Genomic DNA, 14,672 nt, shown 5'->3' with positions numbered 1-14,672 from the left:
GAGAAGGAAATGGCAACCCACTCCTGTATTCTTGCCTGGAGAATTCCATGGACAGAGCAGCCTGGCGGGCTACAGTCCTTGGGGTCTCGAAAGAGTCAGATGTGACTCAGCGACTGAACAACAACAACAAATTCCTTGTTGTGGGGCTGCTCTGTGTATCTGAGGATGCTAAGCAGCATCGCTGACCTCTAATCATGAAATGCCGGTAGCCCCTCCTAGTTGTGGCTACCCAGAATGTCTCCAGATATTACCTCCTGTCCTCCAAGGGACAGAATTGCGCACCACCCCCCCCCCCGCCCCCGCCCCGTGGAGAGTCACTGGGCCAGTGCAGTTCTCTTTGTATTCTGGTGAAGTTTCAGAATCACTTGGAGAACATGAAAAACTAGAGACACTCCCAGGTTTCCCTGCAGGCCCAGATCTCTAAGGGGAAGCCTGAGAAACAGAATTTTCTCTCTCCTGGCTTCCAGGCACCGGTCTGAAACTTCCAATTTTGTCTAACTCACTTCTTTTACAGAAAGAGAAACAGGCAGGGCCATTGCCCATCTTATGGAGGATTATTTGGTTATTCCTAATCTCTGCCCTTGGAGAAGGCAATGGCACCCCACTCCAGTACTCTTGCCTGGAAAATCCCATGGATGGAGGAGCCTGGTAGGCTGCAGTCCATGAGATCGCAGAGTCGGACACGACTGAGCGACTTCACTTTCACTTTTCGCTTTCATGCATTGGAGAAGGAAATGGCAACCCACTCCAGGATTCTTGCCTGCAGAATCCCAAGGACAGGGGAGCCTGGTGGGCTGCCATCTATGGGGTCACATGGAGTCGGACACAACTGAAGCGACTTAGCAGCAGCAGCAGCAATCTCTGCCCTGAATCTCCCTGCTGAGTGGGGTTGGGTGGTTCAGCAGCCCCCTTTAAACCACCCCTCTGGCCTTGGAAGGCAGTCACTTCTCCAGAAAAAAAACAGCCTTGGACCCTTGAGAGGTTTTTCTCACGGAAGTTAACTGCCAGCTGTCTGATGATTTCATGCTGCTTCATGTCTCTTTTTTTTCTTTCAGTTTTTTAATTGTATTAGTTAATTTATTTTAATTGGAGGCTAATTACTTTGCAATATTGTGGTGGTTTTTGCCATACATCGACATGAATCAGCCACGGGTGTACATGTGTCCCGCCATCCTGAACCCCCCTCCTGCCTCCCTCCCCACCCCATCCCTCTGGGTTGTCCCAGAGCACCAGCTTTGAGCGCCCTGCTTCATGCATCAAACCTGCACTGGTCATCTATTGTACATATGGTAATATACATGTTCACGTCTCTTTTAAAAAGCAGCTTCTTAAAGGACATCCCTTTCCTGCCGACACCGAAATCTCCCTCACCTCACACTTGTCAGAGAGCGGGCCGAGCGAGAGCGCAGCTGATAGTGGCACCTGCGTGGCTGACGTCTCCGCGCTGTCCCCAACACCTCGGCTCTGTCTCCCCGTGTAGCAGACGCCTCTCCCACCCCCTCAGGGATGGGCTCCTGGTGTCTGGGAGCGGTTCCCAGTTGAGCAGCTCCCAGGGGCAGGGGCTGGATCAGAGCCCCAGTGAACCCCACTGCCCTGTGAGAACCGAGCTGCGCCCTTCCTGGGCCCCCAGCTGACAGGGCTGCCCTGGTGTCTACCCCTCAATTCCCGCTGCCAGCTCTCGGGAGCCAGGCTATGCCCTGGAGCTAGAGGTCAAGAGGGCGAGGAAACCTGTGCCTCCTCTTTTGGAGGAATCGTGCAGGGTAGTGGGGGGCTCATTATGGGAGCTAAGGAGTGACGTAGCAGGGACGTGGGGCAGGGTGCATCCTGAGCCCAGGGCCCCAGGGAGAAGGCCTGGAGGCGGGAGCACCCAGGTGGGCCCCACTCCCTGAAGTGTAGGCAGGAGATTTTCCTTTCCATTTTTTTCCTCTCTGCACAACAGCAATTTAAGTTAATTAAATGTAACAATAAATTATTTCTCAATGGCCTAAAATAGAATAATCTTTCACTGTTCACCCCCTTTGGGGAAAGCACAGGCTCTTTGCTTTGAGGTTGTGGCTGTCCTAGACAGAGGCTGTCGGGGGAGGAGCTGACCTGGGGCAGGATGGAGCGGGGAGGGGTGGTGGGAAGGGCAGAAGTCCTGGGTCAGTTGAGAGGGCTGAGAAGGGGCATCCGGCGAATCAGAAAATGCACCCCACCCCGGGGGTCCCAGCTCTGCTGAGGTGCAGCCTGCAATTCTAGCCCCCAGAGACCCCTCTACTTGGCACCTCTGTGCAGGGCAGAAATCTCATAATTGCGTGTGGGCTCTGTACCTCCCCCGTATTGTCATTCTGTCTCTACAGATGTATCCCCTGTAGGCACACAGGTTTCCGAAGAGTTGATTGCGCATATGTTTTATTCCTGCACACCAGATCCTGATTTTTAAATCCAACAGGAGAGCCAGCTTTCTAAAGAAATCTTGATTTATGATCCCTCCTCTTCTTCGTATTTAGATTTTCTTCCCCTGGCTTTGCTTAAAACAGGCTGTTACCTTAAAAACCACAGCTTTGATAAAGGGTCAATATCCAAAATATATAAGGGGAACCCATACAACTCATTAGCAAAAGCACCCCTCCAAACAAAAGTGAGCCCTGCAAATAATCCAATGAAATCTGAGAAATGCAAATAAAAAACACAATAGGTATCATCTCACATCTGAGAATAGGTATTATAAAAAAGGCAAGATAAGTGCAGGGGAGGATGTGGAGAAAAGGGAACCCTAGTGCACTGTTGGTCGGAATGTAAATTGGTACAGCCACTATGAAAACTAGTATGGAGTTTACTCAAAAAGTTAAAAATAGAACTACCATATGATACAGCAGTTCCACTTCTGGGTATGTATCCAAAGGAAATGAATCATTACCTTGAAGAGATATCTGAATCCCTGTGTTCATTGCAGCATTGTGTACAATAGCCCCTTGGGCAGCAAACAGTAAGGAGATAAAACCAGTCAATTCCAAAGGAAATCAACCCTGAATATTCATTAGAAGGACTTAATACTGAAGTTCCAGTACTTTGGCTACCTGATGCAAAGAGCCAACGCATTGGAAAAGACCTTGTTACTGAGAAAGATTGAGGGCAAGAGGAAAAGGGGGCGACAGAGGACGAAATGATTGAATGGCATCACTGACTCAATGGACATGAGTTTGAGCAAACTCTGGGAGATAGTGAAGGACAGGGAGACCTGGCGAGCTGCAGTTCAGGGGGTCGCAAAGAGTCAGATATGACTTAGTGACTGAACAACAATACAATAGCTAAGATATGGAATAACAAAAGTGTCTATCAATGGATAAATGGATAAAGAAAATGTGGAATATTATTAAGACATAAAAAGAAGGGAATCCTGCCATTTGTGATGACATGGATGAACCTCGAGGGCATTATGCTGAATAAAATAAGACAAAAACCAATAAGTACCTTATGATCTCACATATATGTGGAATCTAAAAAATTCGAACTCAGAGAAACAGAGAACAGATAGGTGATTGCCATGAGTGAAATGGAGATGTGGGAATGGGTAGTCAAAAATACAAACTTCCAGTTATAAGGTGAATACATTCTGGGAGTGCAATGGACAGCATGTTGACTATAGCTGTGTTGAGTATTTGAAAATTACTAAGAGAGTAGATCTTAATAGTTTCTCACACACACACACAATTGTAACTATGTGAGATAATGGATGTGTTAACTAATTGTGGTAATCATTTTGCAATATATATGTGTATTGAATCATCATGTATACTTTAAATTTATACAATGTTATATGTCATTTCAATAAAGCTGAGAACGACCATAGTGCAACAGAAAGCAGAGTCAGGATGGTCAGATATTTGGGCTGTGGAGCCAGGGGACCCCAGAACCCAGGAGGAGCGGGCTTTCCTTCCTTGGCCAGCAGGCGGCAGTCTTCGCTGAGGGTGTTTTGCCTCCGGCGGTCTCCAGGGAAGGGGCGGGGTGCAGCAAGGCCCGGGTTCTTCCCCCAGTTACTGAAGGGTCTCCACTGAGCTTGTGTCTCTTCCGCTGTCTGGGTCTGTCTGTACCTACAAATGATGAAACTGACCAGCTATGACAAGCTGATGCTCAGGAATCCACCTCGGCACTCCAGGTCGGATGGATCCAGCTCAGCCTAGTGTCTGAGACCTTCCATAGGTGGTCTGTGCTGCCCCCAAAGCTCAGGACCTCCTCCCACCCCACTCCCCCTCCTGGAAGGCCCTCTCTCTCCTTCTCACGGTCTGTGGCCGCTCTGCCCTCCTCCAACTCACCCCCCCAGGAAGCCTGCCCACACCGTCGCCTTGGGCTGACCCCTCCTGTAATCCCACAATCCCCTGCGCTCATGCACACCTTGCCTTGCCATTCTCCTTTGTGTGTGTCTGTCTGGGTCTGTGTGTGTGTGTCTATGTGTCCTTCCCCGCCTCTTCTGAGTTCGTTTCCTTTTTTTCAAATCAAGGAATCCTGGACTACTCGAATGTAGAATCCCAGTTCAACAAGGGGCTCGGTGAGATCACTTAGTTGGATGGTTTAAAAAAAAACAGGAGACAAAAATCAAAACAACTTTCCTTTTAAGCTGAAAACCCCCTTTTTCCTTTGCAGAAAGGAAAGCTTACAGAGAAGGCAGAACAATCTGACCGAGTGGAGGAGAGAACACTGGTCCTACTGCAGCCCCTCCCCCAGGGCTTGGAAGGAACACCAGGACGGCTTGTTCTAGTCCAACCCTCTCCGTAACCAAGAAAGATTCTAGGGCCCAGAGTGACCCAGTCATGATCCTGACTCCATGGGCACTTATGTGTGTGTGTGTGTGTGCACACTCAGTCGCTCTGTGGTGTCCAACTCTCTGCAACCCCCTGGACTATAGCCCGCCAGGCTCCTCTGTCCATGGTATTTCCCTGGCAAGAATACTGGAGTGGGTTACCATTTCCTTCTTCAGGGAATCTTCTTGACCCAGGGATTGAGGCCACATATCTTGTGCTTCCTGCATTGGCAGGTGATTCTTTATCACTGCTCCACCTGGGAAGCCCTTATGGGCACTTGTAGGAGTCACCTCCCCCAGGAAGCCTGCCCACACCATCGCCTTGTGAATCACAGAAAGCATCTCTCTCCTTTTTCTCCCCACCCTTCTGGTGGCCTACAACCTTATAATGCAGGTAAGAAAGAGGGTATTGCCCAGAGGGGTGCGGTGACTTGCCCACACAGACAGTGGCAAGACTGGGCTCAGAGCCCAGCAGAAGGGGGAAGAATCTCACTGGAAGACCACTCTCAAATGCTAAAGCTGTGATTCTGCTGGACAGCCATCTCAGTCCCTGGCCCCTAGGAGAGGTTTTCCTGGGGCCTCTGGGGCTCTCCCAGGCTGAGCATCAGAGATTGTGAAGGGGAAGGAAGACTGACCCCCTTCTCCTTGCTCCTCGTGAACTTTGGAGAGGTGAAGGTGGCCTCTGTTGCCTCCAGTGGCCCTTCAGGACTCTCCCTGAAAGGTTAATTACCAGATCATCCCGTCAAAGGAAATTGTGCTTTTGTCCCTTAAAGACCAAACTGAGCCTCAGCAGCATAGTTATTTATGGTCTCTAATAAGCATTTTCTGGGTGTGATTAACCTTTATGCCAAAGTCACACTGGGAATTGGGGTGGCAGCTTCAATTCCAGCCACACTCTGCGCTGGCCAGGAGGTGGGGCATGGGCAGCAGCTGGAGCAGCCTGGAGCAGGCAGCTGTCAGACCGCGGCCCGCCCACCCGCCCTCTCCACGGGCTCCTTCGCCCTCCCCTCTCCTCTGCATCCCTTCTTCCCATGCCTTGCCCTGATCTGTCTTCCTCCATCTTTCATCCACTTGAAAGACAGACCCAGAACGCCTGCTTACTGAACCCCAACATCCACTCAGCCACTAAAAACAGTTCAACTATACGTGCATGTGCGAGCGTGCTCCGTTGCTCGGTCATATCCAACTCTTTGCAACCCCATGGACTGTAGCCCACCAGGCTCCTCTGTTCATGGGATTCTCCAGGCAAGAATACCGGAGTGGGTTGCCATTTCCTCCTCCAGGGGATCTTTCCGACCCAGGGATTGTACCCAGATTTCCTGCACCTCCTGCATCAGCCAGTGATTCTTTACCACTGAGCCACAAGCCCTGTGAAATAGGGGGCAGGAGACTTGCCCTGTCTGCTCTCCGGAGCTCAGGGCTCCTCCCTTGTTAGGGAACCCGTGTCATTTTATGTGGTGCTATGATTGAGCCACAGCATGCCCTCGGCCTTCCCAGATTTAACATTCAAGATCTGGCTCCTTGGCGGGTGGAGAGCTTTGCGGCTGAGGTGCGGGTTTTATTCGGGGGCCTTGGGCCTGCCAGGCGGGTGCAGGGAGGGTGAAGCATTACCTCGTCAGCGAGCTTAGCGCCCGCCAGCTGCAGATCCTCAGCCCCATTTTGGTTTTCTCTCCCACCTCACGAAGTCCTGAAAACTTGGTTTGTCAAAAATGGTTCTGAAAGGAGGAGCCAGCGCGGCCAGGGCTGATGGCAGGGGCGCCCAAGAATGTGGTGGTTCTTAGGTCAAAGCCACCATTGGTAGCTTTGGGAGAGGATGACGTGTCCAGTCTGGTGAGGCCCAGGCCTCTGATGTTACCCCACTCATCACACGCTCTGGCCATATTTTGGGGTGCTAGACTTCACTGAGCAGTGGAGGAAGCTCTGTACCCTCCCTGAAAATCATTGGCCTTACATGCAACTTTCTTTTTTTTTTTTAATTTTTATTTATTTGGCTGTACCAAGTCTTAGTTGCAGCCTGAGGGTTCTTTTTTGTTGGCTGCAACCCATGGCACGCAGAACTTCCCTGACCAGGGATCAAACCTGTAGTCCCTGCAGTGGAAGCGCAGAGTCTTAATCACTGGACCACCTTTTAGTTGCGGCATTTGGGATCTGGTTCCCCGACCATGGGTTGAACCCGAACCCTCTACATTAAGAGCTCAGAGTCCCAGCCACTGGACCACCAAGGAAGTCCCTACACATAACATTCTGCATTTAATCACAGGGTTTCATGCCCCCCACCCTGCCTCATGTGTTTGTGGACCCCAGATTAAAAACTCTCAGCTTTAGAAGAAAACAAGCAACATCCTTGAAACTTCAGGGGCCTGTCTGTCACTATGGTGTAATAATTTCCTGTTGGCAGATTTGGAAAACTAGTGAATGTTGAAGAGGAGATCAGCATTATGGTGGAAGGAAGTACACGGGAAAGCTCTGCACTTTTTATGAAAGTATGATTCCGGAATAAGCCAGGAGCATGACAAACCCTTCCGCGGAGCCAGAGGTGGCTTAGATCCAGATTCTATACAGAGCCGAGATTTCCTGAGAGGGGAAGTTGGTTGGGGAATTTCAAGAAACCTATTTCTTGGCATAATGCAAACCCAGGCCTCTTTTGGGAGAAAATGACTTTGTGAACCAGCGCATCCATGAGAGGTGAGGATCGGGGTTATAGGCAGTCAGCCAAGGACAGGCGTCGTGCCGTGGCATTTGCTTTGGTTTCGTGATGAATCTGGATTTGCCCACTCCTTGTGGAACCCCAAGACATTAAGATTCGAGGCTAAGACCTTCTGGCTGGTGTATTTGCCATCTACTTAGAACCCTGGTGCATAAGTGCTTTTCGGAGGCAATTCCGTGCATTTGGCACTAGTCTGAGCTCTCTGATTGCCAGGGTCTAGTGTGTGTATGGAGGGGACCTGGGTGCATGGATGGGTCACAGAGTTGCTTGGCCTTGGAGGGTCAGGGAGTGGGGTGGGGCCAAGGGGTGGGGCTCTGGGCCTGACGTTTGAGGGCTGCAGAGTTCACCAGGGGAAGGGGTGAGCCAGGGTGAGGAGTGGGCAGACCCCAGCAGGACCCCATGTGCTGGGGAAACCATAAGTAATTCAGTGTGAATAAAACGTGGCGTGCTTTCAAGGAGGAACTGAGAGACCAGAGCACAAAGCACAGCTTCAGGCTTAGGATAGCGGTAGAATGCCAGGCAGCAGGGCTGATATTTTTATACAGGGTGTTACCGGTTTCTTTAATTTGCCTGTGGCTGAGTTGGCTTTGGGAGCCCCATTTCCATTCTGTGTGTGTGTATACATGTGTCCGTGTTGGGAGGTGGCAGAGGCAGGGGTGAGTGACAAGCCAGGGCTAGGGGTCCCTAGTCCGCTTCTAGAAGAGGTCTCTGGCCATCCCAATGGAGCGGCCCTCCCCGAGGACAGCTCACAGCCGGGTGCCCGCTGACTGTGCCCAGCAAGCACGTCTGTCAGCATGGACACTGCTCTCTGCTCAGCCTGTGGGAGCCACTGGCGGGCCTGGTGGCCTCCACCTCTCTCTTGCTTCTGCATTTTTCATTTGGAAAATGAGGGTAAAGATAGTTCACCCTCTCTCTGGGGACTGTGAAGTTTAATTACTGATTAATAAAGTGTTGGAAGTTCCATGGGGCCAGAGAGATGACTGGGTTTGTTCTAATCACTCCTGGGTCCCGGGAGTGAGTTAGCTGACCCCACCTCTGTTGGTCGAGGCCAAGCTCTGGGCACGGGACGGGGGCACAGGGCCGGGGTGGGCTCGGAGCCTGGAGCTTGGCCCAGTTAGAGCGAAAGACCCTCATGATGTGACAGGGGGAGTGTGCCCGTGAGGGAATCAACAAAGCCCCCTGTGGGCTCAGGCTCAGCCCTGAGGGGACGAAGGGGGCGAACCATCAGGGTGAATGCGGGAGCCGGGGACTTCCTACCAGAGGCCGGGGCGCTGGGCAGGCCCTGACCAGGAGTGGGGAGTATTCGGTTCTGTCTTGGAATGTAGGGTGGGAGAGAAGGGATCAGGATCTGCCTTTGTCATCCGCCTTTGTCAACTGAAGGGAGTGGGAAGGTGGGTGGTGCTAGTGGTGGGTGGGGAGAGTCTGGGCTAGTGGGTGGAGGCCAGTCTGGGGAGAAGATACATGAGCAACAAGGCCAGGACTAAGGTCAGGCAAGTGAGACATTTTTCTCAAGCATGGGATTTAAAAAGCTGCCTGAAATCACACAATCAAGATTAATATTTTAATGTTATCACTGATTTTTCCTTTTACCCCAGCTTCCAATAGGACCCAGCACTGGTAGTGAGCCTGCCTTAAAAAAAAAAAAGCTTTTTATATGTTGTTCATCATGGAATTTTTTGCATTGACTTGGAATTTTTTTTAATGAATTAATTTATTTTAATTGGAGGCTAATTATTTTACAGTATTGTAGTGGTTTTTGCCATACATTGATATGAATCAGCCATGGGTGTACATGTGTTCCCCATCCTGAACCCCCCTCCCACCTCCCTCCCCATCCCATCCTTCTGGGTCATCCCAGTGCACCAGCCCTGAGCATCCTGTCTCATGCATAGAACCTGGACTGGCGATCTGATTCACATATGATAATATACATGTTTCAATGCTATTCTCTCAAATCACCCCACCCTCACCTTCTCCCAGAGAGTCCAAAAGACTGTTCTATACATCTATGTCTCTTTTGCTGTCTCACATATAGGGTCATCGTTACCATCTTTCTAAATTCCATATATATGCGTTAGTATACTGTATTGATGTTTTTCTTTCTGACTTACTTCACTCTGTATAATGGGCTCCAGTTTCATCCACCTCATTAGAACTGATTCAGATGCATTCTTTTTAATAGCTGAGTAATATTCCATTGTGTATATGTACCACAGCTTTCTTACCCATTCGTCTGCTGATGACATCTAGGTTGCTTCCACGTCCTGGCTATTGAAAACAGTGCTGCGATGAACATTAGGCTACACGTGTCTCTCTCAATTCTGGTTTCCTCGGTGTGTATACCTAGCAGTGAGATTGCTGGGTCATGTGGCAGTTCTATTTCCAGTTTTTTTAAGGAATCTCCACACTGTTCTCTATCGTGGCTGTACTAGTTTGCATTCCCACCAACAGTGTAAGAGGGTTCCCTTTTCTCCACACCCTCTCCAGCATTTATTGTTTGTAGACTTTTTGATAGCAGCCATTCTGACTGGCATGAGATGGTACCTCATTGTGGTTTTGATTTGCATTTCTCTGATAAAGAGTGATGTTGAGCATCTTTTCCTGTGTTAACCATCTGTATGGCATTGACGTAGAATTTAAAAAAAATATTGCATTAAAATATGATGTATCTGACTACTAAGATTTTTGGTGCCCAGCCCCCACCCCTTATATTTTGCACCTGAAAGGAATGCCTTGCTCTCCTCACCTTAGTCCTAGCCCTGCCAGCGAAGGCTGCAAATGCTTGCCAGTGGCTTTGGCCACCACCCTGGCTCGGGTCTAAATTCGAAACTGGCTCATTGTGGGACTCGGACAAGCCCCTACCTCTCTCCCAATCCCATTTTCCTCTGTAAAATGGCTCAGGCTACTTCCAGATCTATGTGTTTCTGTCTGAAGTCCTATTGCAGGAATGGGGACTCCTTCCAGAGCCCGAGAGTGGGTCTAACACTCAAGAATGAATTGTCCAAGGAGACACATGCACTGAAACAGCAAGAGACTTTTTTGGGAAGGGGCCCCCAGGTGGAGAGCAACGGGGTGAGGGAACCCAGGAGAACTGCTCTGCATGTGGCTCACAGTCCCAGATTTTATGGTGATGGGGTTAGTTTCCAGGTTGTCTGGGGCCAATCCATCTGACTCAGGGTCCTTGCTGGTGGCACACACATTGCTCAACCACGATGGATTCCAGCAAGAAGGATTCTGGGCAGCCAGTAGGACATATGTACTGGTGTCTGTCTTCTCTCTCCTTTTGACTTTCTTGAATTCTGCTGGTTGGTGGTCACTTGTGAGTTCCAAGTTGTAAGATAACTCATGTAAGTGGTTACTATCTTGCCTGGACAGGGCAGGAGGTTTTGGTCACTGTTTCCCCTAATACTTCTGCAGTGAGTTTTGCAGAACTGTTTGCAAATGGGTTGGGGCCGAGACCCAGTGTAGGGTGGAGGGAGGTGAGAGAGAATCCCAGGGAGGGGAGACCCCAGGAATAAAGAGCAGGAAGCAGGGGTGGTGATGTGGAGTGGAGTCTCCCATGAGGTCAGGGAGACAGAGCTCTGCAGGTCATCAGGCTCCCATGTCCTGACAACTGGGGGAGGGGCTGATTACCATCCTTCCCTACCCCAAACCCCCACATGCTTCTTAGCCCTTCGCAAATCAAATCCCTAGGGAAACAATCGTCTAGCCTCCAAGCCTTGACTAAATGAGAATCGCCAAGTTCAAATCATTCAATGTGACCTATTGAGTGCCTGTTGTAGACCTGAAACACAATGTAACCCATTAATGTATTCAGCAAATTTGAATGCAATGAATAAAACAAAATCCCTGCCCTCTTGGAGCAAGCTGTGCTGCTTCCAAAGGACTCCTATATACCCTGCATCCTATCCTGTAAGCCTGGGGAGATGGGGAGGCTATTATGCCAGTCTTTACAGGTGAGGAAACTGAGGCACAGAGAGGTCAAGTAACTTGCCCACGGCAACACAGTGAGACTGGGGCTGGACACCAGGTGTCTTGACTCTCAATCCACAGGGAGGGTGTTGACCTCAAGGGAGGGAGCACAATGATTGTGCGGGGGTATTAGGTGAAGGAAGGACAGCCCTCCAGGTGTGGAGGCCCTGCTACTGTCCCCAAGTAGGCTGGAATTTTGGAATCAGAGTGATACAGAGTCCCCAGGGATGTAAGAGGCAGAGATTCTCCCTGGAATAAGGCATCCATCTTTCCAGACACATTTATCCCTTCGCCTCTCGGGGCCTCGGCTTCCTTGTCCGGGACAGCCACACCTGCCCCACAGAGAGTGAAGTATCATCGTGGACGTAAAAGGACTTGGTAGATGGTTCAGGCACAATTTGCAGTGACCAGTAATTAGCTGGACAGGGATGAGGCCGGTGGGTGAGCCCTGAGTTCCTACAGCTGGGGAAGGAGTAAGGCAGGGAGGCAGGCTCACTACTGGGGGGCTTCTGTGAGCCCAGGGGAGGGGAGGGGTGCTCAGGGGGCAGGTGGGAGGGTGTGTGTGTCTCTGTGTGTCTGTATGTCTGTGTGTTGGGACACAGCTGTGCCATCCTTGTGATCCCGTGAGGATGGAGGTGGCTTTCTCAGGCAGAGCCTCCCTGCCCTCAGGGAGAGAGTTCACCTCTGTCCCGGGAACCTGGGCTCCTGCTCTCACCTGCCTCCTTTTCAGGTTCCTCCGAGAGCAGGGCAGCCCCGGACGTTGTAGGCAAGAAGGAGACGGGGCAGGAGGGCAGGGAGGCTGGGTTGGTGGGAGAAGGGCGTGTGTCTGGGTAAGACCGTACAGAGGAGGAAGGAGACTGGAGGCGGCAGGAAGTTGCAGTCCAGACTGCTCCTGGCACGGTCTAACGGAGTCCCTCGCCTTCTGTGCCCACAGGCCCTTCTCCTCCTGGGGCTGAACTCCATCTCCGCCTCCCTCCAGGACCAGCATTGCGAGAGCTTGTCCGTGGCCAGCAACGTCTCTGGTGAGCATGCCCATCTACCTCCTGCAAGGTTCCAGGTCCCCAGAGCCTCACCACCCATCTCCCCCCAGGGCTCCAACACCTGCACACGGCCCACGAGAGGGCAGGGATAGCGGGAGATTCTTCTCTGGGGCTCCAAGCAATCCATCATTTGTCCACCGAGAGCCGTGTTGAGGAGGATCCTGAAGCTGGATGTTGGAGTGGTGGGAAAGAGAGCTGTGATTAGGTGACAGAGGGGATTGGGGCAAGTGTGCCCAGGTGTTATCTTCTGGCTCTGGGCTGGAAAACAGAGGAAGACACCCCAGCCCTTGCTGCTGTGAGAATCAACAAAGCAGAAGGCTGAGCTGTGACTCAGGCATCAGTGAGGAAGAGAGTCTGCTGTTCTGCTGCTAAAAATGCCCGGAGCAGAATATGTAGGGTGCTAACTATGGCTGGATGCTTGGATGGTATCACCGATTTAATGGACAAGAGTTTGAGCAAACTCAGGAGATGGTGAGGGACAGTGAAGTCTGTAGTCCATGGGGTCATGAAGAGTCAGACAAGTGACTGAACAACAGCTATGTGTGGGGCACCGTCTGAGGTGTTTGAGAACAGATCTTCCTTGACTCACGATGGGGTAACGTCCAAATAAACTCATCGTAAGTGGAAAATACCATAAGCCGAAAATGCCTTGAATACACATAACCTAGGCATGGCTTAGACTCATCTATTTTGACATGCTTAGAATACTTATATTAGCTACAAATAGATAGCAAAACTATCTGACGCAAAGCCTTTTTTTTTTTTTAATTAAAGTATTATATGTCATTTACGGCATACTGAAAGTGAAAACCAGAATGGTTGTGTGGGTACAGAGTGGTTGTAAGTGCATTGATGGTTGTTTCCTCTCATGATCGCATGACTGTTTGGGGACTGTGGCTACTGCCACTGCCCAGCATCAGGAGAGAGGATTGTACCACATGACTAGCCTGGGAAAAGGTCAAACTTCAAAATTAGAAGTGTGGTTTGTGCTGAATGCATATTGCTTTCAAGCCATCGTAGAGTCAAAAAATCATTAAGTAGAACCATCGTAAGTCGAGACTATCTGTGTATTAACCCAGTTTTCACAATGACCTCCTGAGGCAGTTGCGGGTATATCCCTTTTACACATAAGGAAACCGAGGCCTGGAGCAGAACTAGTTAAGTGCTGAGCCAACTTGAGCCCAGGAAGCCTGGCTTCCACGTACATCCCTTAGCACCGTACTCTACCCCTCCTCAACAGAAAGGACTGTAAATATTACTAATACTTGTATAATTTCACCATTTACAAAATGCTTTGGTATAATAATCCTATTTCATCTTCACAAGAGTTTAAGATGCAATACTTTGACCACCTGATGCAAAGAGCCAAATCCCTGGAAAAGACCCTGACACTGGGAAAAATTAAAGGCAAAAGAAGGGGATGGCAGAAAATGAGATGGTTAGATAGCATCACTGACTCAATGGACATGAGTTTGAGCAAACTCCGGGAGATAGTGGAGAACAGAGGAAACGCGTGCGGCAGTCCGTGGGGTTGCAAAGGGTCAGACACGACTTAGCAACTAAACAACAATTTATACTCATGAGGAAACTGGGATGGGAGAATTAGGTTTGGGGGCTCCGGGGCCACACCTTTTCTAATCTGGAGTGTGGTCCCTGAACCCTCATCCTGACCCCTTTAACTAGGGTCCTGGCGATGCTATTGCCCAGTGAAGATGGAGAGGGGTACCTGAGGGTCTTTGAGGGAATCTTCTTTGGTAATTCCTTTTTCTCTGCAGGTCTCTCTGTTTGATTTAATCCAACTCATTAACTGAGCACCTACTGTGTGCCAGGACCCATGTTCCCTGGCAGAACAAAGAGGGGCTGACAGTCTGGTCTGGGGGTCAAGTCCATAAACCCATGTGCTGTGAGGAGCACAAGAGGCATGCGGGTGGAGAAACGGCTGCTGTGTGCTACAGGGAAGCAGGGAGTTTCTGATTCTGGGCCTGCGGGGAGAGGAGGACTCCACAGTGCCGAGCAGCTGCCCCCAAGCCTACTGTTCCCTTCCTACTGGCGGGGGCTGGGCGGGGGGGGGCGGGTGGTAGGGGAAGAATGGGACCTGGAGCACTGTGTTCCCGTGCTCATAGTGGAGCTCAGTCTTGTTTTGTCTGCCCTAGGGGTCCCCGCTGGTAGCCCT

The 14,672-nt window shown here is 50.5% G+C and overlaps 1 protein-coding gene across 3 annotated transcripts in view; it reads left to right on the top strand.

The window, feature by feature from the left end:
• CRHR1 (corticotropin releasing hormone receptor 1) overlaps positions 1–14,672 on the top strand; it is a 53,997-nt gene that overhangs the window by 12,371 nt on the left and 26,954 nt on the right. For 2 of the 3 annotated variants that reach the window (XM_043465932.1, XM_043465924.1), the window contains exon 2: positions 12,394–12,481. In XM_043465932.1, the coding sequence (XP_043321867.1) occupies positions 12,394–12,481 (88 nt within the window). Of the gene's footprint in view, positions 1–7,203; positions 7,466–12,393; positions 12,482–14,672 lie in introns of those variants that run through there. The other variant, XM_043465939.1, reaches the window with a different exon arrangement.

Source organism: Cervus canadensis, chromosome 1, assembly GCF_019320065.1.
Source record: "Cervus canadensis isolate Bull #8, Minnesota chromosome 1, ASM1932006v1, whole genome shotgun sequence".
NCBI classification, from domain to species: domain Eukaryota; kingdom Metazoa; phylum Chordata; class Mammalia; order Artiodactyla; family Cervidae; genus Cervus; species Cervus canadensis.
This window is presented reverse-complemented; position numbering and strand designations above follow the sequence as displayed.